At 45.9% G+C, this 26,896-nt stretch overlaps 1 protein-coding gene across 1 annotated transcript in view; it reads left to right on the top strand.

Annotated features, from left to right (window-relative positions):
- The first annotated feature begins 12,109 nt into the window (after positions 1-12,109).
- Positions 12,110-26,896, top strand: part of Lrig1 (leucine rich repeats and immunoglobulin like domains 1) — a 101,542-nt gene continuing 86,755 nt past the window's right edge. The window contains exon 1 of the mRNA XM_036180401.1: positions 12,110-12,888. Within this exon, the coding sequence (XP_036036294.1) occupies positions 12,656-12,888 (233 nt within the window). The 5' untranslated portion in view covers positions 12,110-12,655. The remainder of the gene's footprint in view (positions 12,889-26,896) is intronic.

Here is a 26,896-nt window from a genome sequence, read left to right as displayed (position 1 = left end):
CCACAATTGATTTAACTCTCATCTAGTTCCTAGAACCTTTATGTTTGCCTCCTGAGAATATTGGGGCTGCACCATGGGGAGAGAACCATGCTAGGGCCCCTGGGATACATTTGAATTGACTGGATGATAGCAGAAGGATTCTCCTCTTGGCAGAAACCCCAGCCTGGTCACACAAATATATCACCGGACTCAGAATGGCCCCTTCATTCTCATAATGCCCCAAAGACTCTAGTAGAAGACGGATATGAAGAGGGTAAATCCTGAGTAAGTGCTAGTCCTCACGTATGAACTGTGACCCTGGCTGGATACCTGCCCCTCCCAAGTTTCAGGTTTTCCTTCTTAAGATGAAGTTGCACAGATGAACTGATGGTAGGGAATCAGAAACATAGTTGCAAACTGAAATGTCCTCAAGGTGGGACATGACATATAAATGAAATAGCAGATGCCCATCTCCTACATGTAGTCAAATCCAAGTTTTTAAAATAAGCACAACAGGTTAAGTTAATTCCATTTGAACTTTAAGTGTGGCTCTCTTCCTGGGTGGTGTCTGAAACGTAGTAGTCAACTGTTAGTGTTAGATTCCCACCTCAGCCAGCCAGTCCTTCAGTCAGCCTGCTCTGCTTAATGCTTCTGTTTCCTTCCTACACACCTGTCCTGAGTCTCCAATGCTAGGTGCTGTGTGGGACGCACTGGGTCTGAGTCATGGTCCCCGCTTCTATAGAGATAGAGATCCCTACTGTTAGAATTTGGGACAAGCAGACTGACTGATTCTAGAAATAACTGCAAACTGTGAGTGGTATTATGAGGACAAGAGGATGAGATTTTGTGAAAACCAGGGAAGTGGCTGGGAATCACAGGGTAACGGCGATGTATATAGGAACGGTGGCTGGGGCAGACAGTAGTCTGGTCCTGGCTGCACGATCTTGGGCAAGTTACTAATGTTCCTATACTTTGGAGCTTTGCTCTGCAAAATAAAAATACTAAATCCCTCTGCACCAGCACACAGTATCTCACCCAGGTTAGCCACGTGCCATGCAAAGGCTTCTGGGTAAGAATTGGGAAACTTGAGCTCTAATAATGATTACCAACTTATCACAAGTTTTCTAGAAAATTTTCTGCTTTCTGCATTTTGAGTGTCATCTTCTCAAGTTCATGCACTAGAAATGCAAGCCCCCTCGTTCATAAGTTCATCTATTGTGGATTAGGAGGCTGGGATGGTTGTTAGTGTTAGATGAGGTCCCAGAGTAAGGGGGTCACCGTGTCATTAATAACTTTAAAACATTTCATTTCTGTGTGCGATATGGTTGCATTAGCGTGGGTCCACACATACTGCATGTTTGTAGAGGTCAGAAAACAAGTTTCTAGTTATCTCCTTCCACTGTGGATCCTGGAGACAGAACGCAGTTCCAGGATCTCTTACTCACTAAGCCATCTGGCTGGCCCATCATTAGGATCATTATAAGATGAGAAGAAACCCAAGCTGTATTACTGCGTGACACCACATTGTGATGCAGCAAAGAGGCCATGACCCAGGTGCTGAGCAGACATTAGCACCATGCTCTCGGACTTCCCAGTCTCTGTAACCATGTAAACCTTCTTTCATTCTAAGTTATCACTATAGCAATACCGTTGGCACTGGGAGTTTCGTGACATAAGAAACTGCATGGTTCTGGGCAAACCCAGGTGGTTTGGCATCCTCATTCCACTGGAAGCTACTATCTGTTGTGTGACTCTGATGAATTTAGACTAAAAAGGTGGTTCTCTAACTTGATTGTGCCTGAAACACCTATTGTTAAAACAGAATCCTGGCTCCACCTCCAGGGACAGGGGTAGGGCCTGACTCACTCTGCTAGATAATCACAAGTCTGCGACTCTATGGCCAGCTTCCTGTGACCTGCTTAGTCTAGCTGGAGAAAATGAGGTTCCCATATAGAAAACCATGTATCGGATGATAAACAATGTTTATTAATACCTGCTACTTTTCAAGCCAGAACCAGGGAATTGTGTCTAGAAATTCTCCAATGGCAGGGCTTGGTGAACTCAGCTTTGGGCCCTGCGCTGGTCTGGTGCTCCCACCCTGTGTACAGTAGAGCTCTGAGCACAGGAGCCAGAAGAGAGTGGAGGATAGTAACTGCCTGAGGGAGCAGAGGGCCGATGCTTATGAGGATACGTTGGAGAATCCATCTTTTTCTCTTGTGTCTTTGAGACAGAGTCTCATTTAGATCAGGGTGACCTCAAACCAGCTATGTTGCCGAGGATGACCTTGAACTTCTGATCCTTCTGCCCCCACCTCCCCAGTGCTGATTTTAACATCAATGTACCTGGTTTACAGGGTGCTCAAACCCAGGGATTTGTGCATGCTAAAAGCACTTTACCAACTAAGTTATAGCTCCAGCCCCAAATCCACCTTCTGAGAATAAACGACTGTTTTATGTTTCTTTCAACCTCAAGACAGGAAAAGAGGAGCAATTCTGTGGCCTGCTGAAGAGCCAGAACATATATTACCCAAGAAGCTGCATTAGACGGTGTCGGCCAGTTTGCGTGTGGCACTCAATCAAAGGTGGTGACAAACATGTCAGGGAGGTCAGTGATAACACTGATCCTTTGATGTTCCTAATGACAGGTGTATTTGATAAGACTTTCTTTCTTACAATCCACTCTTGTTTTATTGCCTGTCTACTTAGGCATCCTTGCAGTCTCGGCTAGCTACAGCTATTTAACAACTCACTCCAGACTCAGTGTCTGGGAGCAAGGTCTGTTTTCACTGGTCATGATTCTACGGGTCGAGAATCTGATTGAAGCTTGCAGAAATGGCTTCTTTTGCTCACCCTGTGCTTGCCCTGTTCATGTTCCCAGCTGCACATAGCCAGAGGCTAGATTGGGCTAAAAAGTGCATCCTGGGATGCTTGAGCAGTTTGGTCCACTTGTTGCTCTTACAGAAGACTGGGTTTGGTTCCCAGCATCCACATGTTGGCTCACAAGCCACCTGTAACTCCAGTTCCAGGGGCTCTGATGCCTTCTTCTGACCTCTGTGGTCACTAGGAACATACATACCTACATGCATTCACATAAAGGAGACAGTGATCGGGTGTTAAGCAGACACCAACACCATGCTCATAAATACATCTAAAAAACATTTTATTTTAAACACTCAGGCTTTCCTGTCAGATCTCATTATAGTTTTGGCAGTTGGCTGTGCCCCTCCATTCCCTATACATGGCCTCTCTTTCCTTATGGTCTCTATTCTTCTGGGCCTCAATTTCTAGGACAGCCTGAGGCTTTTCACATGGCAGCTGGAGTAGGAAATGGGCACAGGGTACAGCTGCCAGGCTTAGAACTGGTTAGAGAGTGACTTCTATCATAATACACTGGCTAGAGTAAGTCACCATGTCAATCATTATCCAAGGAGGGAGAAAAAAAATCCATCTTGATGGGAAGAGCTGCTGGTGGCCATCTTCGCTGACTACCTGATTTTCTGATTCTTACCCCTCAACGCGCTTCTAATACAAAAGCATGATTATTTTTATTGGGTGAGACTGAGGGTTTCTGGGTGACAAGATGAAAAGTTTTCTTTGATTCCCAGCTTCTATATCCAAGGAAGTGTTGGGATTCCCTCAGGGAAACAAGGAAATGTAAATGATTATCTAAGGAATGTGGCGCCTGGGCCAGAATGGCAGTGAACAGCACAGAATGTGTGTCTGTCTGTACATCCGCTTGCGTATTTTGCATATGTGTATGTGGTCCACGCAGGTGTGTGTTCGTGAATGCATGCTTGTGCTAACCTGCGCCGGTGCCTGCAGAGGTCAGAGACTGATGTCTTCCTCAATTGCTTTTCCGCCTTCTTTAAAATTTGTTTGTTTGTTTGTTTAGTGTGTGTGTGTGTGTGTGTGTGTGTGTGTGTGTGTGTGTGTGTGTGTGTCTGCTCGTGCCATGGCCACGTGTGTTGAGGACAAATTGTGGGACTTGGTTCTCTCCTCCTACCACGTGAGTCCCAAGTTCAAACTCAGGTTGTTGGCTTTGGCGCAAGCACCTCTACTCCCTAAGCCATCTCAAGTTTTTGAGATAGAGTTTCTTTCTTTCTTAAAAAATGTTATATTTAATTTGGGGTGTATGTGTGTGCCTGAGTATATGTATGTGCACCACATGCATGCAGGAGTCCTTGGAGGTGGGAAGAGGCGTCAGACCCCTGGAACTAGAGGTACAGATGGTTGTGAACCACTGTATAGATACCTGAACTCAAAGCCAGGTCCTCTGCATGAGCACTGCCCTCCTCCAGCTCTGAGATAGGGTTTCTTGATGTTCACCCAGACTTGTTGGCCCATGAGCTCCTTCTTATCTCTGCTCTGCCCTCAGCATTGGGATTCCAGATGCACCTTGCCATGCCTGGGTTTTTATATGGATGCCAGAGATCCAAACTTAGTTCCTCCTGCTCGTACATCGAGCACTTTGCCCATTGAACTGGCTCCCAGCCCCTCTGTCTATATGTGCAAGATAAATCTGAAGTGTGTAATAAACCCAACTGTCCTTTGGAAACAAATATAACAGGTCATAAAATTCACAAATGCTTCTTATTAATCTACATGCAGCTCAAAGAGAAAGAGTTAAATGTGGCACAAGAGAAGTTTTTTGGTTTTTTGTGTTTTTTTTTTTTTTTGGTGGTGGGGTGTGTGTGCGTGTTTGTGTGTGTGTGTGTGTGTGTGTGTGTGTGTGTGTGTGTGTGTGTGTTTTCCAGAATCTCATGTGCATCAGATGTTTTGAATACTCTTCAGTTTAGGAGCAATAATAGAAACCACATGCTTGCCTTTATTTTTGAAATTGTTTTAGTAAGGGCTTGTGAAAATATGGAAAATGTAAACATGCACCAGCATATACAAATACATAACGTGCAAAGAAGCCAGCCTATCATATAGCAATGAGGGGGCCACGCTGGCATGAGGGATGGGTGTGGTAAACACAAATGACCTGGTGCATGTCCATCTTTAAATGTGCAAACGAATCGTGACTTAGTTAAAGGCAGATTCTGAGGCTGGGAGTGTTGCTGGGTAGAACATTTGCCTAACAGGCCTAAGGCCCTGGGTTGGATCTCTGACATTACATAAAACCAGCATGGTGGCCCCGGGCTTGTGGGCTTAGCACTTGGAAGGTGGAGGCAGGAGGAAGAGGAGTTCAAGGCTACCCTCAACTATGTAGCAAGTTCTAGAGCAGTCTGTTCTAAAAAAAAGGACAGGCTCTGAGCTTGTGGGTAGGGGGAGGGGCTGAGGTCACTTGTTGAGAGGCTTTATGGATGCTGATGCTGCCCAGGTTTGAACAGTAGTAACTATGTATAAAATGTGGAAAGGAAGGGATTGACAAGTATCTTCCCTTAAGGAGCAGGCATGGCTTTGGTTGAGCAAATACTGCATGTGTGCCTGGAATTGAGCTAGACATGGAATACCACGAACAGATTAAACTTAGTCTTGGAACTTAGTGAGCCTCCAGGTTGGAAGGAAAGGTTAAAAAGAAAGAGAATGGAAACAGAACGATATGAGGAGATGAAGAATTGCCAAGGATTAGCTATGAGCACAGTTTTGGATTCACTGTTTAAGTATGTGAGTTGAGTTAGCTCAGTCTCATCCAGAAAGAAATGGTGACCATTACAGTTCTAACCTTACAGTTTGAAAAACAATTTTTAATGCTAAGATCAAAACAGTGCCTTTTTGTGTATGCTAGGCAAGTTCTCTGTTATGGAGCTATGTCCCAGCTCTTACCCTATGGAAGTCTCATGAGACTTAGGTGGAATCCAGCCATAATGTAAAATAATGCTTAGCAGATAGCAAGTGCTCACTGATTAACCATTATTACCATACGAGTGTGGGCAACTGAGGGAAATGTCCATGTGTTTTCTGGGGAAAAAATTAGCTTATAAATCATAGATAAAATTCTGGGAATCTATTAGTAAGTATTAAAAAAGAAAATAATTATGGCCATTCTTAGGATACTGTCAATAAAGAGGTATGTTGATATATTTGATGATATATTTACTGAATAGAAATCATAGATTACAAAAGAATTTTAAGATTTTATTGATTCCTGACTTTGTGTGACCACAGCTTTCACACCTATAAAGTAGGAATAGTTACAACTGTAATATTCAAAATATTTGCTACCCAGGCGTGGTGACATGTCTGTAGTCCCAGCATGTGGAGGCAGAGGGAGAAGAGCCACTTAAGTTTAAGAGTTCAAGACCAGTCTGGGCAACATAGTAAGATACGGTCTTCAATCAAAACAACAACCTCGTCAGGCGGTGGTGGCACACGCCTTTAATCCCAGCACTGGGGAGGCAGAGGCAGGCGGATCTCTGTGAGTTTGAGACCAGCCTGGGCTACTGAGTGAGTTCCAGGAAAGGCGCAAAGCTACACAGGGAAACCCTGTCTCGAAACAAAAAACAAAAAACAAAACAAAACAACAACCTCTACTCCCAACCCAAACTTCAGGAGGCACAACTATCATAAAGCATCTAGTGTCCACAGAACTGGCTTGCAATCTTGACCCTGTCACTTATTAGCCCATGTGGCCATGCCCATTTCCCTTGAATCCTCCGCAATGGAGAAAATAGATAAAGCACTCAGCAATGTCACAGACACAAAACAAATGCCCAGTAAAGGACAACTGTGGCTGTAGTATGAAATTGCTTGAAACACACAGACACACACAGACACAGACACACAGACACACAGACACACACACACACACAGACACACACAGACACACACACACACACACACACACACAGACACACACACGGTGTATTACTTCATGAGGGTGGTTAGTCATCTTCTCTGTTTCCGGTATATATCCAGCTGTTTCTTTGGAGTTGCTGGCGGTCCTAACTTGTTTCTTGTTCCTCTGCACCCCTAATCTTTCATGTGCCTCTCCAATCAGCCTCTGTGACATCATCAGCCCACCATTGGCGGTAAGGGACTGCCTGTTCTGGTGAGCTGTCGGATTTCAAGATGGTCAGAGTTTTTTGTAACTTTTAAAAAACCCTGTCAGTCAGTCAGTTAAAATTGCAAATTCACAGGTAACAACGGACAAGTGTCCCCAGGATGTGACTTATGTCAGGGAGTGGACCCCACAGTTGTTAGTGGATATTAATAGTTCTCTGAGGAGGGCAGGAACCCATGCAGGTCACAGCTGAGTCACAGGCATCACACATTCTGGGTGTAGAGGCACAGCAGCTGCAATCTGACACTAGCCAGACATTGCACAAGAAACACCTTCTTCTTGTCACCTCTCTCAGAGGACAGTGCTGGAACTGGAGGCAGGGAGACATCAAACTTCTCTTCCATCCCTTCCCCAGCCTCGTTAGCTCCCTCGCTGGCTTTCTCCATCTCTTTGACAAGATTATTGGGAAGAAGGAGTTAAGGAGCACACAGTTGTGTTTTCCTTGGGAGAGAAGTGCGAGACTGGCTCAGAGCAGGCTGTCATCGCTCTTGAGTCCTTCAGGGCTTTACAGGTAATTATTAACTCTTTGTGGCATTCCTGGAAAAGAAGAGTTTGGGGTTGAAAGAACCCCTTAAGATTTTCCATCCGTAGAAACATCATGGACTTTAGTTGTCTCAGAGTTTAGACTTAGTTAACATGTAGAAAAGAAACTTTAGACATATGTGGCCCTAAACTGCCTCTAACACATCTGTGCCCTTTATGGGAATGGTATGCGGTGTGAGAATGTGTGTATTCTTGTGTACATTAAGAGCGGGCCAGAGGAGGGCTTTGGACCTCCTATTCTACCACTGTCTGCTTTATGCCCTTGAAGTCGGGCCTTCTTCTGAATTTGGAAGGAGGCAGACAGATGGTAAGTCCCAGCCATCCTGTCTGTCCCTGCCTTCCACGGCTCTGGGGCTACAGGCACACAGCCAGCTTTTTCTATGGGTGCTGGGGACTTGAACTCAGATCCTCATGCTTCACAGTCAGTGCTCTTACCCACTGAGCCATCTCCCCAGTTCAAAATGGATCATTTTTAACCCTCACAAGCACAGGAGGAATTATCCTTTGTTGTCATTTGAGAATATTGAAGCTTAAGAAAAATAACTGTAAAAAGGTTTCTAGTAACAAGGCTGACTGGAACCCAGGTCTTCTGAATTCTGTCCAGGGAACTTTTTTTTTTTTTTTAACTGCAAAACTGGTGACCTGTGCACACTAGGCAAGGGCCATACCACCAAGCTATACTTCTGAGACTCCAATGCTTTTTAGTGGACCAAATACAATGTAAATTCCCTTTTACTACCAAGAAGGCATAATTGTGACTCCTTGAAGTTGGATTTTCAATCCCTGTGGTCAACCTGCTTTCCTGATTTTTTTTTTTTTTTTTAAAGGGTATGTGTTAAGGCGGTGGGGGTATGCTCATGCCACAGCACATGCATAGAGGTCAAAGGACAAACTCGTTGAGTTGATTCTCCCCTCCCACCTTTATATGGACTCTGGGGTTGGAACTTGAGTCCTCAGTCTTGTGCCTCCAGGGCCTTTGCCCACTGAGCCATCTTGCTGGCCCCTTTCTCCTTATGGTGGTGTGTGCTTCTCAGAGCAGTTTGGCAATTGAGGTTTTCTAGCAGCGGGTTTAGCTAGGAATGGACTGCCCAGACTTCTGGATGCAAGAAACCTGGAAGGATTCTTAGGAGTGGTTGATTCCTCGCTGGTTTCGGGCATCAGTTCCTGCTTGATTAAAACCAATTGGAAAATACGTAGTAGATCAATGGTTCAAGCACTAAGGAGGTAGAGGAGGCAGGAGGATCAGGAGTTCAAAGTTATCCTCAGTTACCTATCAAGTTCCAGGCTAGCCTGGACTACACGAGAGAGTTTAAAAAAAAAAAAATGAAAGCAGTGGATTAAAATGGGGACCCAGAATACACTGCTCTGTGCTGGAAGGGCATGTTCTTCTAGCAGGTAGCTTTCCTTCCAAGTCTTCCTTGGCGTTCTCTTCCTGGCTTTAGGTTGTGGCCACAGATGATTCTTTTCTAGGCTGAATCTCTACTCTCCAGCTCACATTCTTGCTGCAAACACTTGCAGGTTGCTAGTATGTGGGCAGACTTCCATACATGGTGCGAGGAGCAGACATGACTTCATGCTTTGCTGTAGACAAGAAGAACTGCCAAGGCTCGGGCGCCCCGTCCCCCCAAGACTTCTCTGTTTGGAACCCTCTTCTCTGGTGGTGTGGTAAGCAGACCACAGGGGAATGCTGTAGATCTGTGGGCAAATTACCTTGCAGCTAACCAAATCCTGTTCTCTAGGACGCTGGAGCTCCTAACACATCTCATACTCCACCTGCAAGCATTTGAAAACGCTCAGTGGGTACCAACCTAAAGGTAATTTTCAGTCTGTTTCAAGAACTGTGATCAGCTGTACTTATTATGCTGCTTGATGCTGAGGTGGTGGTGGTGGTGGGGACAACCTGACAAATTTCTTTAAGGAAACGCTCACACAAGCATTCTGAATGAAATTACTCTTTTGTTGAAAAACTGGGGGAGGGAGGCAACTGGAGAGATGGCTGAGTGGTTAGGATCACTTGTTGCTCCTGCAAAGGACTGAGTTTGGTTCCTAGAACCACGTGGAAGCACACAACTGTCTGTAATTCCCAATGCCAGAGGATCTGATGCCTCTTCTGACCTCTGTGGGCATGCATGTGTTGCACAGGCATATATACAACAACACACACACAATAAAAAATAAATTTAAAATTTTATTTAAAATTTTAAATTAGGGGTGTGTGTGTGTGTGTGTGTGTGTGTGTGTGTGTGTGCAGGGCAGAGGACAACCTGCAAAACTCATTTCTCTCCTTCTGACCTGAGGGTGCCAGGGGCCAAATTACTCTCTTGTTCTACCAATCTTACTGGCCTAAATTACTCTTTTGTCCCCACACTTGGGATGTTGAGACAGGAGGATTGTTGCAAGTTTGGTGCTGACCTGAGCCACATAGTGAGATGTTGTTTCAAAGGAAAAAAAAAAAGTGTGTGTGTGTGTGGGGGGGGGGTAAGTGTTGGAGAGATGGCTCAGTAGTTAAGTATGCCATACTTCTCCGCAGAGAATTCAGTTCCCAGCATCCCTGTCGGGTGGCTCACAAATACCTGTATCAGGCTACAGTGGCCTTTGGCCTCCTTGGACACCCTGTACTCACATGCACATACCCACATACAGACAGACAGATATACAATTAAAAATGAAATAAATCTTTAAAATGTACTCTTTTGTGTTCATTGGTCTTGAAATACTTAAATGCCAAGATAGAGGACTCCTTCAATTTGAGGGTCTTTTATATTCCATCCCCCCAGCTTATTTTTATTATTATTTCTACCCAAAGGCATGAAACACAAAGAGACCTGTCTCTCCTTATGTAGCTGGAAGGTGTATGATTCTGTGCACTGCACGTAAAGTGCCTATGCTGCTCATACATGCATGTGCGCATGCACACACACCAGTTGAAGCAGTGAGTAGGATGGGTCAGGCACGGTGCTTTCCTGGTAATATATCTGAGGTATCAATTTGGCTTAATTTACACACATTTGAGCACTGCTTCGATATCGCTTGAGAGCTATGACAAAAAAAGTTCGAGAGAAATTGGACAGCATTTATCTGATAGTGTAAGCAGTCAGAAGAAAGGGTGATCAAAGTAAGGACAAAAAGGACGGCAAACATTGGGTGTGGTGTCCTTACACCCCTGTAATGACAGTATCTGGGAGGCTGAAACAGGGGGATCACCACTTTGGAGGGAGCGGGCTATATGATGAAACTCAAATAACAGAAAAAGAAGAAAGAAAGAAAAAGAGAAAGGCAGGCAGGCCAACAATCGCCTGACTACTAAGTTCAGGTCCAATTAAAAATTTTGAGGGATCGTCACATTTAGCATCAGAGGAAACCCCTTGAATGTGTCGAATATGGGATAGGAAAAAACCCCCTAAAGTGTTTTGGTTTTGTCTTCCCGATGAACAGCTCTTCTAGTCTATTTTTATAAAATGTAAGTTAGATTTAACGTGCTGGAACAAATGTTTTCCAGCCGACTCTTACGGCTTAGCTTCCCTGCCTGTTGTGCAGTATGTTAGAAACTTGCATGCTCTGGAGAGATGTATGTGAGACACCAGCAAGTCAAAGCGCCCAGAGTGGCAGGTATGTCTTACAGTGCTATTCTTACCCCCCCCCCACACACACACACCTTTTCCCCACTGTTTGTGCGTGCCCGCCTATGTCCATGCACTATTTCACAAGGCAGCAATCAACCCGTTCTGAACCATATAAGCCAAACTTACAGGTTTTGTTTTTTCTTTTACTGTCTATAAAGAGAATGCCATGGATGGTTCCTTGAAAACTGACTTTTAAAAACTCCAATTTTCAAAAACAAAACACAAGACCACAGCAAACCCTTTATCCAAGTCCCGAGCATTTCCCCGAACTACCCAACAAACTAGGGGCGGGGAAGAGGGCGTGCCTTGGAGATTAAATTTCTGCAGTACACATTCATTTCGGTAGTCAAGGACACATTTCTGAATTTAAGATATCAAGCAGAACGAGTTCGGAGCAGAAATGAGCTCCAGCATGAGCGAAGAAGAAGGGGCCCCACCTCTGAGGAAATAGTTGAGAAACTCGTGAAAGTTTGTTTTTTTTTTTTTTCCCTCCCTCCTGGAAGGCATCTGAAAAAAGGCTGTGCGTTTGCTGTAAACCCACCGAGGTGTTTGTAGTCTGGGGGATATCGGAACAAACGTAGGGTCCAGATAGCTTCCAAACCAGTGCGTTACGGTCCCAACTTTCCTCTCCTGCCCTAGGCTCAAGGGACCGACCCTTAGGCCACTTCTAGATCCCGGTACTGGGTAGCCCCCATCCTGCAGGGCTCCTTTAAGAGGAGGAAGCACACCCCTCCCTTTCCCCGCCCAGTCCCCGCCCTTCACACCTTGGGTGGGAAAAGCGAGCGGAGGCGGGACCTCGGGGACCTTGCGCTCCTCCGGCGTAGGAAACCGACCGGGGCTCCGGTAGCCAATGAGCAACGGGCGGGGCGGGGCGTACCTCTGTAGCCCTGCAGCCAACGTGGGCCGCTCTCCGCCCGCGGGCCCCAGCGGAGGGGTGTGTGAGGGCGAGCAGCCGGGGCGGGGCCTGGGGCCGCGGGGCCGGACCGCGGCGCGGCTAGCCGCTGATTGTTCACAGCGCCGAGGCACGGTGCGCTCCGGACGCTTCGGGACGGTGTGGCGCGTGGGGTCCCCGGCTCGCAGCCCAGAGCCCTCCGTTAAGATGCCCGCCCGCGCCACGCGCAGAGGCCGAGCCTAAGCGTCCTCAGTCCACCGGCGGCCGGCGGCGGCTCCCGACGTGCGCCCGGGCTCGGAAGGCGACGCGCCGCGCCGCTCGAAGGACGAGCAGCGGCCGGCCGAACACTCTCCGCGGGACTCCGTGGAGTTCGCGGCGCTCAGGGCTCGGCCCGGATGGGCGCGGGGCTGGCGTTCCCCGCAGAGCGCTGCGAAGCGGCCCGGGCAGAGCGTGCCGGCTGAGCGCCGCGGCCGCGGAGCCGACTGGGACTGGGCGTCCATGCTCGGGTGCGGAGCCTAGCGCCCGAGCGCAACCCGCGCCCGCCCGCCCGTCCGCCCGCCCGCCCGCACCTCGCAGCGCTCGCGCCCCGGCTTCGCGGCGCGCTCCAGACAAGATGGCGCGGCCGGGTCCGGGAGTGCTCGGGGCCCCGCGCCTCGCGCCTCGCCTTCTGCTCTGGCTGCTGCTGCTGCTGCTGCTGCTGCTGCAAAGGCCGGAGTCGGCGGGCGCCCAGGCCGGCTCGCGGGAGCCCTGCGCGGCCGCCTGCACTTGCGCCGGGGACTCGCTGGACTGCAGTGGGCGCGGGTTGGCGACGCTGCCCCGGGACTTGCCCTCCTGGACGCGGAGCCTGTGAGTATCACCTTTGCTGCTCGCCCGGGCGCTGTCACTGGGACAGGGCTGCGGGTGTGCACAGCCGGGGAGGGTGCGGAGTGCACTCTGTGGGCTGGGAGACTTGTGGGTGGCCTAGTGGAGGTCGCGCGTGGGGGCGCCGGAGAGAGAGGACTGTGTCTCTGCGGTCTGAAGGGGAGCGCGAGTATCTCAGGGGGTTCTGGAGGAGAAGCCTGTCTTGCAGTGCGTGTTCTCGTGTGGGGTTCAGGACTTGAGGGTTGGGGTGACTGAGTGTGTGTGCTTCCTGGAGTCCGCAGGCCAGCGAGTGTGGGGTGTGGAGGCGAGTCGCCGGTTTCTGCCTTGAAGGTGAGTGAGTGAGTGTGCCAAGGAGTGCGAGGTGCGTGTGTGGGGGTGTCTGTGAGTGAAGGAGGTGAGCGAATTTGTGTGCATGCGAGACGGAGGATGGCAGAGTGTTGGAGTCTGTGTCGGGATCGGTGGGTGTATGTTTCTTTTTTTCTCTGCACTAGCCCAGCTCTTTGGTGTGCGAGTTCCCTCAACCTACCTCCAGTTGGTAATGAATGAAGGTGACTCTTATCTCCAATGTTCATTCTGTTTACATTATTTATTAGTGTGTGTTGCGGTCTCCTGCTCACCAGAGATTATCATGGTGGCTTGACTTGGCATTGGCCAGGGCAAAAGAAATCCTGCCCTGGAGAACCCAGGAGTTGAAGATCTTTAAGAGTTCTTGGAGATTTCTTGAGTGCGGCGGTTCGCCCTTTTCCGCCTGGCTGGCATGTACAGGAACTGTGTTCCAGATCCCTTCCTGTCTGTTCCCTGGGGCCCCCTTGGGCTTGATGATCCACAGCGGTGGGTCCCACCCTCGAGTTTCTCCTCCATAAATGGCACAAGTTAGCTGTGGAGTTGTGCTGTCTCAGGAGAGGTTGCCGGGGCCTGGCTGGCCCTATCAGTTAGTTTCGCTCCGCAAAGGAGCATTTTTGTGCTGTTGGGATTGGGGCCTGTCAGGGGCTAGTGGGAGACTTCTTACAGGGGGGTTGGCAGGAACAAAAAGACATTAGGTTTCTGTAAACATAGTGCAATAGAATAGCTTTGTAAGACTTCTAAAAGCGTAGACCTTGGTTATCAGTAATTAGCATCTCTAGAACTATTAGTACCTTCCAGAAAAGGCCTAGCATGAGCAGTCTGCTTCTCACTTGAGCAGTTGAACGTCTTTCCTAGGACATAGAAGAGGTACAGCAGTAACTTCAGTCATGACATTTGTTGTTTTTAAAAAGAGAAAATCGTCGACACAGGTTTTAACTCATCCCTAGGGACCTGAGTATTAGACTGCCGTGAACGGGAGAAGTCAGTCCCTTTTTAACAAGAAGACCCTGTGACTTGAGCAACCTTCTGTGTGAGTCCTGAAGCTAGGTTGAGACCCTTTAGCTATTTTTTGCTCCCGTTAGGCTTTTTCTCAGGATTTGCTTCCTCTCCGGAATTTACTAGTGAAAATACATGGTCTTAGAGTGGGTTTGAACACGGTGCCTCTACCAGTTACTGGGAGATGAACACACTGTTGCTCTTCCCTAGGATTTTATGTATTAACAGTTGAGGCAGTCTGGGGATGCTGTGGTTTTTCTTTGCATACTTAAGGTAGTTTTCTTTTCTTTTTTAAAATTAAATAGTGGAGCCTCGTGGGTAGAATGAGTATAACTTCTTAAGCGTTCACCTGTTGGAAGAGTGACTTCCAAAGCCATGTGTCTGTCGGAGGCACAGTGAGGAAGGCTCTCAGTTTCCAAGCCACAACTTCCTGGAGAGGACGGAGTGTTCTCATTTGCACTTTCCTAGGTCACAAGACCCACCTTGCCTTGCCCTGTTTTGAAGCAGAACTTACTAGTCAATTTTTAGCCTTTTGGTTGCCTCCAAGTGACAATTCACACAGCGTAAATACCTTTAAAATTGCAGTCTCTTTTACTCACACAATAAATACCAGACTAGGTATTTTGAGCCTCGGGAGATTTGACGCTACTGAGGATGGCTTTAGTGGATTAGATTGAAGATTCAAGTAGTGTGGTTTCTGGGTTAGTATGTGGTGATACAGTGAACACACACACAAAAGGTGTCCTTTGAGAAATACTTATTACGAGGTTTTTTTTTTCTGCTTAAAAATGAAATCAAGTATGAATTATCTTCAGATTTCTCAACATATCCCCCCCACCTCCTCATATTGAGGGTTGACCCTAAGGTCTGGAGCATGATAGGCAAGCATGCTCTCTCCAACTGTATCTCTAATACCAGCACTTTCCATTTTAAACCATTGCTTTTATTCCGGGATCTCCATAAAGGTATGCGTACTCTCGACCATGATCTGGTAAGACAGAAGTGGAGAAAGTCTCCATCTATAACATAATGAAGCATCTTGTAATTTCACTGACTTTACACCTTCTAAGGCCATTGTGTCTAGCAATTGCTTTGAGCTAGCTTACACGCCTGTGAAGTAGGTGACTGCAGCCTGCTCAGTGTCAGGCTGTGGGTTTGAGATAGCAAGGGACCTGTGGCTTTATGGACTCCTCCTGCTCTTGCAAACAGTACATCTACTTCTGGAGTTGCTCTTAGGCCAAGCACGAGACACGAAAACTTTTTCATAGTAAATAGAAATGTAGTGTGAGTGAGTACGGTTGGTGTTTATGGAGGGAAGTAGATTCCTTTCCAGGGCCGAGGATGACTTACAAGTGCTGGAGCATAACTGAGACTCCTAGCTCATTGCATAGGTGAGATTGGCATGCTCCAATCAGAACATTCATACATAGCAGCAAACCCTGCCAAGACTTACCCCAACTCCCAGAACCCTAGAAGAGGCTAACTTCTTAGAACTTACATGTTTGCTTTGCTTGAAACTATTTTTGAGAGCATGATTTCAGAAACTGTTGAAGAGGTATTAAAGAGGATTTACTTTAGAATCAATCTTACCTGTCTGAATTTGAGCAGAGAGTTTAGTTACCACATACTGTTGGCTTTAACATCCTGAGAGGTAACTGAAGGCCTATTTATTGGGAATGGGGGGCAGGCAGGCAGGCCTTGGGAGGGCACTCCTTGGATTCTTGTTCTGTGGAGAGAAGTTAACAGGGATTCAAAGCAAGGACATTTAGGAAAGGACACTGGATGTGGTCGTCTTGAGTGCCGGTAGTAAGAATTTATTGATTTGCTTCTCTCGTATGATGAGTTTGCAGTAAGTATTAAGTTGGGTGGCTCAAATCTAGCTTTGCTGGTTTGAGCGCATAAGTGGCGGTTATGATTCCATGAGACAATATACATACAATATGTGCTGTCACTGTATAGTTGGGAAGCAAGGAGAACCTCTTCCTTTCAGATTCTATAGCTGTGCTTCAAGGGCCAAATGTGCAAGGTGTTGTGAATTAAAGTTCTGGAAATTGCTTTCCATCTTACTTATGCAAATTAGATGGCCACATCCTTTTAGGATCCAAACTGGGGTGTGTGTATGTAGATATATGTATGTTTGAATGAAGAGCCCAGCTGGCCTATAATCCCTCCTTCCCGTTTCTTGTATGTATGTATGTATGTATGTATGTATGTATGTATGTATGTATGTATGTAGTCTAATATCACTTTAAGAGCTTGGCAAACCTTGAACTTGTTTTGATTTGGGGTTGGAGGTTTTTTGGAATAGAGGTGGATTTATTTTGTGGTGCTGTGGGATCCGAACTCACTGCCTGGGGCATGCCAACAGCAGTGCTTTCCCACTGAGGAGCTCTACCATCCAGCCCTATGGATCTGGAGGGTACCTGCATTTTTCAAAGTCTTCTCTGCTGTGAGCTCATGTGGAAAAAGACCTGTAAGGATAGAACCAACCCCAGGGCCTTGCATACTCTAAGCAAGCCTTCTACCATCTGAGCCACATCCTCATCACATTGTCCCCCTTCAAGGCACTATTTTAAGAACCAGTGTGCTCATCTCTTTCTATAATTACATATGGTTACTAGATTTCACAAACTTTGGACTTCTGAGTGTATTATAGGCAGTACTTCTTGGCAACATCTTGAGAAGGCCTGGGGACAGTGCAGTATGCTGTGATAAGAGCTTCTTTCTGTCAGATGTCCCCATGTTCCTGCTCTCCTGCCTCCTCCCTCTTTGGTTAATTACGTCACCTGGGCTGCTTCTCTGACTAGTTGGGTCGCCCTCTGGCTGACCTTTCTCACCGTCAGGCTCCATGCTCACAATGAAAGAGTCTCTTCCCTTCTCCGTAGAAGTGTCTCCGTGGTGCAGAGCCTTTTCAGCATACTCCCAGGGTGGATAGAAATGTCCCAGAGCCCGCTAGGGGCTAGTGTGACTTAACACACCTCGCTCTGGAATATGCACCTGCTGTTGCCCAGAAGCTCTGTGAGATAGGAGAGCCAGATGGCGGCTGCTTTGACCGTGAGGGGGAAATCTGGAGAGAGGCTCAGTGAATTGAAAGTGGCTGTATGCAGTAAGAATGGCGGTGGTGGTTGACTCTGCTGTTGGCTGCCTCCTCCTCCTCTTTGCCCTCATTTGTTTCAAACATGGAAGGGATTCGTCTTTACCTCATAGGTTGTAAGACTGAGTTTTGTGGGTAAGCCTAACTTTCAACCTCATTTTCGAATGAGCTTGGTGACATTTGCTCACCGGGGACCTTCCCCCCCCCTCCTCAGCAATTGCAGTTTGAAACCCTGGGGGTCTTTTAGAAGTGAACAGGACTTTGGGCTGTGTTAATATTCGGGTTGTTTACAGTGGATGCTCTTTCAAAGGCTGAATGCTTTGTCTTGAGGCAGGGGGAGAAGGGGTGGAGGGAAAAATCCCAGGCAGAGGAAGGGAAATACGGAAAAACATCTCAAGCGTTGTCTGGCCTGTGGGAGGTTTAGGATGGTATTGAACCAGTGGGGTCCACTAGGGATGGACCCCATTACATCAGTTCTTTCTCTGTGCTAGTAACTAGCTGGTTATCTTCTGCTGTTGTGTCGAGTAAAATCACAGATTTTGTTTCATGGACCTGGAAGACCAGAGGTTAAACTTTGTACAGTGGAAATTGCATTCATGTATTGATTTAGCCCAAATAGTTTTATGTGGCGACAGAGATTAGGATAGTAGTTCAGTCTGACCAATTAATTGGTCACATACTTAACTGGTGCTAACATGGCCACTGTTACTAAGCAAAATGAATAGGTCAACAAAGAATGCAGAACATAATGAAGATTTCAGTTTTTCATCAGTTAAATTGCATACTGCCAGTTTGTGCCCATGCGCTCTTGGGTGGGCATCCTTTTTCTTACCCCAAAGCCTTATGCTTCTATGCTGTTATGTTTTGTGTAATTTTAGTGCTTCATTTGTGGGTTTAAAAAGATTTATTTTCACTATTTTTAATTATGGCATGCCTGAGGGTCTGTGTGGGGGTGTATAGCCCTGATGCAGGTGTCCTTAGGTGCCAGAGGTTTTGGATCCTCCTAGAGCTGGAGTTATAGACAGTTGCGAGCTGCCTGCCCTGGGTGCTGGGAGCTGAACGCAGGTCTTCCGACAGAGTACAAAGTGTGCTTAAGTGATCAGCTTTCTCTGGCCTTTATCATCTGCTGTTTGTTTTTTGTTTTGTTTGTTTGTTTGAGACAGGGTTTCTTCGTGCAGTTCTGGCTGTCCTGGATCTCACTCTGTAGACCAGGCTGGCCTCGAACTCACAGAGATCCACCTGCCTCCGCCTCCCAAGTGCTGCGATTAAAGGCGTGTGCCACCACCGCCGGCTATCATCTGCTTTTTGACCCAGGCACGTTATGCATAGACATTTAAAACAGAGTTAAACAATCTGCTAATAAAGGTTGTTTGAAATTTTCAGCAGTGGTTTCTTCCTTTTCCTGGGTCTTACACTCTTTGTTTTCCTGCCTTGAGGTTCTTTGATTCCTCTCTAAATGGGCGTTGGAAACTTGTACCCTGGTTTCTGGTGTGTGATGGGTGGGAATGATGTGGCTAGAACTTCCTTTAGCTTTTATTCTGCTATCTATGTTGGTGCCGTTCACCTTGTAGGGGTAGGGGCACCCAGCGCTACCCCCTTCAGTTTGAAGTAGTGATGGAAAGATTGAAAGTTACTTTTAGGGTCCATTTCTGGTATCTCCCCTCTCCAGTCCCCGGCCCCTGTTTCTAACCTAGGGGATCACAGTATTCTATCTTGTAGCTGATGTGAGGACAGTTAAACTGTGCATGTGTGCCATTTGCTTCCTCTTTGTGCTCCATCAGCTGAAGGTTGAGGTGGCAGCGCATCCCTTCTCGTGACCAGTTCCCTCCAAGTTGCATTTCCCAGTGACAAAGGCGTTCCTGGGGAAAGTTTACCTTTCTGATATGAAGGGATCTTTTGGTGTGGGAGTATGGCATGACTCACAAGCCAGGCGTCATTCTCCAGCAACAGTTTTGGTAGTACATGAAAACAGCAACAGGTAGACTCCCTGTGTGCCTTGGGAATCTCAGATGAATGGGCAGGAAGCTGTACACAGTTGCAGTAAATTATACAATTAGCAAAAATGGTCGGGGTAGTTTAAAATCTATTCCAGTTGTATAAATACTGCCTGTTTAGCATTATTCTTTAGGGAAGGTGGGTGGGGAAAAAAAGCAAGAAAGTGAGAAGGCCTTAAACCAATTGCTTTATCCCCTTGTTTCTCAAGGTTTCCTTGAAATTGAGCCCTACCCAAATGCAGGTAGCTCAGTAGCTTGGAAGAATGCAGGTGCGCTCTTCCAAATGAGGTTAGGTTACAGTCTTTAGGGCCCCGCAGAGCCTCCTTACATACCCACCTCCTTTTGGAAAGACTTGAAGGAGAGGAGGTGGGGTGGCTAAAGGCAGATAACAAGTTGCATTTGTTTGGGTCTGTTTACTATGGAATGGTAACTTGTAGGGGGGCACCAACAGCGAACACAGGGCCCTCTGAGGAACCTGGCAAGGATGCACCTTGAAAAGCTGTTTGCTATTGCTCCTGGTGCACCTGTCCCTGAGTCTTCCCCCCCTTGTGAATGGCCATGATTCACAGCCTTGCCCACATGAACGGTTGCAATTGTTTGCACCCTTATTACTATTTAATCTAACCTAACCGGTAAGGCTCATTGTGCTAACAACCAATCCGTTCATCTCCGTGAGGCCGGCCGGATTCATCGATGCTTCCTTGTGAACCAGGATGCCAGTTCCAATCACCGCTCCTTGAGTTTGTTTTGGCAAAAGACAAGAAAAGGTGGTCTGTCTTTAAGTCTTTGTGATGCATAGGTCTCTCACCTTTTATGATCAGCAGGAACTGGAAATGAAGGAGTACCATTTCTCTCACAAGCAGCCCCCTCCCATTATTTTAAAAGCTGGTTTAAAAACAAAACAAACCCCCTTAAAATTAGCCTTCTGTGGCTTCTTTGTGCAGCAGGGAAGAGTTGCTCCCTCCTGCCTGTCCTTTGACCTTTCTACTAATTTATAATTTGTTGTTCAAATAATTCACTGCTCATCTCAGCAGAGCACACATTGCACTGTTAAATTCTTTGTTCTGGATTACCTACTTGATGATGGCCGTTAGGGGACCATTAGGACTGAGCGCCTGAACTGGGACATGGAGTATCTAGGCAATTCCAGGTCCTGTGGTTCCAGTGTGCTGCCTTTGAAAGCCTTTGCGTCTGAAGCATTTGCACTGTGGGTTGGATGGCAAGAAAGGGCAGTGAACACTGTCAGCTGACTGGGACAAGCCTGTTGCCAAGAGAACTTTTATTCTTAGGAGACGATTAGAAAGATTGGCCTTAAAACCAGTTCGGAGTTAAGGAAATGTTTGCTGTGAAGTAGATTGCTTTAAATAAACTCACTCTGTCAATGCAGGGGGTTTCTTCTTAACATTGTTTTATGAGGAGAGACAAGTGGACAGTTTATTAATAATGTCATGACTTCTGGAACTGTCAGCTCCAATAATTAACATCTTGTGGTCTGTCTCATAGGCTCTATACCCCAAATATTCTCTCCCTTTCTACAGTTTTTTTTTTTTTAAAGAAATAAATCCAAAGCATGCAGTTTCATCTGCAAATGTGTAGGATTTTCATTTAACAGCTTTTGGGGAACATATCGTTCACATTACAACTATTCACTAAAAGATGACTCTTAAGAAATGTGTAAATGAACAAGTTCTGAAAAAAATATGTATTTGCAGAATGTTTACTGAGCACATATTTCATGCACTGTGGTTTTTTTTATGTTCTCAAATTACATGTTATTTGTTTCCCTACCTTTGCTTTTGTGGGGAGTGTTTTAAAGTTATGTTCCAGCTCCTTGCCAGATGTGCAATTTGTATGAGTTTTCTTCTTTTGCCATAGATCCCTTAATTGGGAGGTTTCTTCCAAGCTATTAATTGTAGATTAGAATCTATTAGTGAGCAAATGTGATTAGACTGGGTCATTTAAAAGTGGTATTTCAGATATTATTATCATTAAATGTAGAGATAATTAGCCATTGGTTGTAGCTAAGTCTTGAATCTGAATTGAGTTAACTCGTGTTTACTTTGCAGGGCCTGACCCTCCAGCTGTGTCTACTTGAATCTGCTTTAAATAGAGTTAGAAGCGCCCTATAAGAAAATCCCCCAAAGCTCAGAGCCAGCTTCCTGGAACCCTTTGGGTTCCTTTTTAGCTTCACACAGATTAGAAAAATGCTCCCTCCTCCTGGCTACTGAGTGGTTTGTGTTAGAGAAGTCCATGGCTCTGTTTCTCTATTGTCTGTCTGTGGGTTGGAGGAATTGCTTTAAAATAAATCGATGATATTCAGATTCTGTCTGTGAAAATCTAATTTTAGGTAAATTATAGAGCGTTTAGTGGTTTAAAAACCCATCCAGCATGTCATTTTAAGTTCACAGATCTGTTGAGCATAATTAAACTGCTGTCATATTTGATTAGAACGCCATTTACAGGGGATTCTCTGTGTATAAAAACACACCGAAGAGTTCAAGAGCAACTTTCAGGCAGACGAACCAAGTGTGAGGGGCTGATTCTGAGCTTAAGTTCTGTTTGTAAATTGGGAGAACTCTTTCTGATGTGGTATCTTGGTTCAGCCTCGTGCTCACATAACTGATTTTCATTTTATTTTTTACTAAAAGAATTTTGTGTGTGTCTGTGACTTCCTTTCTCCACCTGGGACAGTGTGAGTTTCTGGCACATGAGTGCCTAGTGTTTGCAAAACTTTATAAACAGCCAGAAGAGCTCGTAGCTTCCAGGAAGTGGGTTGTTGATGCAACCAAGTGATGGATGCTGAAGCCACTGCTCAAGGGGGAGGGATTGTCCCTCCTCTGCAGGAGAAGAGAGCCAGAAACTAAGCGAAAACAAGCATTTTCTAGCTACCAGGGCTGCCTCACTCCCAATTCAATGTTTTCTCAGATCCAGTGTCTATGTCTTGTTCACAAGTAATTTTTCCTTGTGGAAGAGGCTGTGCCTTGCCCAAGAGAAAAATTAGGAATTCTGATATGATTCTTATTTTATTTTTGAAGTGGTTTATTTATGTGTTTGTTGTGTGTTCATGTGTTTGTATGCTCTCTCTCTCTGTCTGTCTGTCTGTGTGTGTGCTGGAGTCCAGACTAGTTAGTCAGATACCTTGGAGCTGGTGTCGCAGGTGATTTGGAGTCGCTCTTCTTGGGCACTGGGACTCCAAGTCCTGTCCTCATGACTGAGCAGCATTGCTCTAAACCACTGAGCCATCTCTCCAGTCCCTGGGAGGATTTTTGGATTCTTTCACAAGTCTGTTTGAAATAATGTTTAGGAATGGTTTAATCATGTTCAGTTCTGGACAGCCCCCAAATAAAAGCCATTTTACCTCAAGTATTAATGACTTGGAGTCTGTAGAACTTTGTTGCATTTGCTTAAATTTTCTTGCCTTTTGTTTTGTTTGTTTGACAAGGTCTCTCCACTGTGTAGCCCAGGCTGGTCTTGAATTCACAGCAGTCCTCATGCCTCAGTCTCCTGGGTGCTATGGTCACAAGCATGCCACCACCCACCATGGCTGGCTCTTTACTTGCTTAACAAGCAAAAACAGTAAGCAAAGAAACAGTGAAGCTCTTAAAAAGTTGAAGATACAGATTTGCAGCTTCCATGGCTGTCTTTGGGCCGGAGGGGAACAGGAGGCAAGGCTGAGTCCCCCTTCTCAGAAACGCCAGGTACTTAGTGCATTTTTCTGGAGGAGAGGAGCCCAGAGCTTAGACACGTCTTAAAGACGTTCCTCACTCAAGAGGGAGGAACAACTATTGACTGAAAAGAAGGGATTTTTTCTCAAGCTGTGGAGAATAAGAATGTGATAGAATGGAAACTAGCTTATGGCTGAGTCTCAGGAGACCTGGGGGGTTTGTCCTGGCTGTGCTATTGACTGGTAGTGTGACCTTGGGCTGGTCCCCTCCTTTCCTATCTGTAAAGGATGTAAGACCTCATTTTCAGATTCTAGCTAGTGGAGGCAAAGGGGAAGTAAACTTCCTCGTGGATTTGCTGGTGAGAGAGTAAATGGGTCTGTGTATAGGATACTCACTTGAAAGTACTCAGTGGGATCTGTAGATGGATATCCAGAACAGCCAAAGGAGAACTGGAGCGTTAGGGGAGGGGCCCAGTGAGGGACCCTGTAGTGGGCCTTTGTTAGAATTAAGGAGAAGCAAATACTGCATCTAAGAGCACAGGTGAACCTTTCCTAAAATGCTTCAGAATCTGACAGTATTTGAGTACTAACATGACACCACAAGTGGAAAATTGCATACTGGGAACTTCATTTTTCATGTACGAAAGTATTAAAATTAGTGTATGAAGTTGCCTTGAGGTTATGTGTGTAAGGTGTATATGAGTCATAAATGAATTCATGTTTAGACTTGGGTACCATTCTTATATAAATAATCCAGAAATTAAAAAAAAATAAAGAAGAAGAATCAGATCTGGAAAGCTGTGGCCCCATACATTCTGGTTAAAGGATTCTTAGCTTGCCTTTCCCTGTCCGGGGCCAAAGAAAACTATGGAAGCTGCAAACTTTGACTTAGCTTTTTAGGAACATAGGTTTAGAGAAAAGGTAAAAAGTTATGGAATCATTTTAGTACTTTTTTTTTTAGGGTTGCTGCTGGCCGTTGGTGAGTAGTTGGATCAGTGAAGCTGTCCCAAAGACTGGCAGTCCTTCAGCTCCATGGGCCCAGTGTTCAGACTCAGTAGCAACAGCTGCAGGGAAGGACACACCCACAGCTCTGTCCTTTGGAGCAAGCTTGCCTGTGGTTCTATGCAGGGACAGGGCTGATTTCTGAGTAACTTTAAGCCATTTTCCCAGGGGGGCTTTTCAGTGTGCCTTTCAGTGGCCTAACATTTGTATCGTTCAGCGATGTCTTTCTTCAATTTTTGAAGTCTTTCTCTTCTTTTAAAAAATTATTTTATTTAATGTATTGTTGTTGTTCAGTGGACACCAAATTTCCCCATCTATGGGTTTCCTTTTGTTTTTAGAAAAATCTTGATTCTCGCCAAATAGAGTAGTTCCTAAGAGATTATACTTATCATGCAGAACCTAGTAGCTTTTGTTTTCTGTGTTCTGTATTTTTAAGTTATTTGTGTGGGGTAGGGGTGGGGATGGGGGAGTCTAGAGGCCAGTGTTGGGTGTCTTACTGATTGCTCCCCACTTTATTTTGAAATGGTATGTCATTGAAACCGAAGCTCATCCTTTTGGCTAGCTTGTGTTGCCAAAGGCTTCAGAAATTGTTGCTACCATTCCCCTGGTGCTGAGGTTACAGGCACATGATTCCTCATCCAACTGATTATGTGGGTGGCGGGGATCTGAACTCAGGTCCTTGTGTTTGCACAGCATGTTTTACCAGCTAAACTATTTCCCAGCCTACCCATTTTCTGTGTTCTTCATAGCCACCTTCCTTCACGTGGAATTTGTTGTCTTCACTGGAGAGTCTCGGCTTTTCCTTTTATGCATCCTTTATTATGTACATTTTCATGAAATGAGGCCTTAGGATGCTTTTCTGTTTTTTCTTTCGAGCTTGCTCTTAGAAGTTAGAGCTTTGTTTGGGACTACAAACCCTAATGGAGTGAAGTTAGAGGCACCGTTAGTGGTGTTTGGAACCTCTTAAGTTTAACAGGAATTAGAGACTACATTAGGACTGAATTGTCCAAAAAGCTTTAAAATTTTTTTGCCTGGTGTGGTGGCACACACCTTTAGTCCATCTCAGCACTGTGGAGGCAGAGGCAGAGACAGGTGGATCTCTGTGAGTTTGAGGCAACCCTGTTCTACAGAGCAAGTTCCAGGACAGCCAGGGCTATACAGAGCAACCCTGTCTTGGAAAACAACAATAGCAACAAACAACAAAACAAACAATTTTTCATTAAGAGCTGAGGAGATGGCTCAGTTATTAACGCACTGCCTTGCAGGCATGAGAACCCGAGTTCCATCCCCAGAATACATGTAGTAAAATCCAAGCTAGATGATTTGAAATCCTAGTGCTGGGAAGGGAGAGACTGGAAGATCCCTCGGGTTCACTGGGCAACCAACTTAGTCTACTTAGTGGGTACCAGGCCAGTGAAAGACTGTCTCCTGTCTCCAAAAGAAAAAGTCATGAGATACTTAATGACACATGAGGTTGTCCTCTGACCTTCACATGTATATGTGCACCCCCCACACATACATACTGTGCTGCCTTAAACTGGGGAAGTAGAGGCAGAAGAGTTAGGAGTTCAAGGCTAGGTAACACCTACTCTACTATAGGCTGAAGTGGAGGCAGTCAGGACTAGATTTGACCTTGTCAAAACAAACAAAAGACCAAAACAAAGACCACCACAACAAAAAACAAATTGAAATGTAAGCCTTTTCTGTTGTGTTAAGACCAATATAGGATTTCCCACCTTTCGTGAGCTCCATGCACAGTGTCATTTTCTGTTACCCTGTGACCTTCCGTGAATTTACCCTTTAACCTCCTCCAGAAGGAGTCTCAGTCTGATTAGGTCACTTTTCACCTCTCTTGGTTCTGAAAGTCATAGGAACCGTTGAAGTCCATGTCCCTCGGAATCATCAGCTTGGTGTTTTCGTTGCCTCTAGACTTTTCTCTTTTGGGGATTGGTGCGTTCTTTCTGGGCAGGAAGGACCCGTGACTCCTTGTTCTTGCAGGGGCTCAGGTTAGCTTCCAGGTGTGACTGTCTCAGGCCAGCCTGTGTAGAGGACTGAAGGGAAGTGGTTTGGGGTTTCGTGGAGAGTGAGGCCCAGCTGTGTGGAGGGTCTGGGTGGCCCTCATGAGCTGGTGATGAGGGGTAGCTGCATCCTTTCTCAGAAGCAGTGCTTTGCACCCTGAGTCAGACTTGTGATTTGTCTGCCTATATGTGTGAGAGAGAACCTTTGGAGAGAATCTCTGACCTAAAACAAAAATTCTGGAGTGGTCTTTTCCTCCCTCCTCCTTAGTTTCTCCTTTCTGCTTGAGAAACAGCCACTTCAAAAGATCAGATGTGTTAGTGCCGGCAAGCTGCGCAGTTATTGTTGAGGAATTTGGAAATATAATTGAAAACAAACTGTTGGGCAGAGCAGATTGGGGCAAGTTCTAGCTTTGCGAGAGGAGGGAATTCCAAGTTCTTCCTCTATTTGGAGCTGATGTTTCAGAACACTTGTTCCGTAGATGAATCACCAGTGAACTCTACATCTGGGAGTTATATCTTGGGAAACAGCATTCTTTTTAAATGTGGAAGAGACATAAAAACTTAAAGTTACAGTGCAGTTGGAAAATTGTAGTCAGAGCTTAAAAAAAAAAAAAAAAACTAGCATTGAGGTGAAAACAGCCGTGACACTGTGATACTTAAAATGGAGTGTCCATATCCGGGAGCAGCACCACAGCCAGCATACTTATTGGACCTCGGTCCCTTGTTCTTGAGGCAGATAACATTTTAAGAGATGTCATAAAATCCAGCTCTTCAGAATCACTAGTGACTGCAAGTGTGACTTGGATTCTGAGTGCCTTTGTTTTGAACTCCTTAAAAAAGTTGCGCTTCTGTTTGCCAGTGAAGACCCTAGAACAGGTCC

This window comes from Onychomys torridus, chromosome 3 (genome assembly GCF_903995425.1).
Source record: "Onychomys torridus chromosome 3, mOncTor1.1, whole genome shotgun sequence".
Lineage (NCBI taxonomy): Eukaryota > Metazoa > Chordata > Mammalia > Rodentia > Cricetidae > Onychomys > Onychomys torridus.
This window is presented reverse-complemented; position numbering and strand designations above follow the sequence as displayed.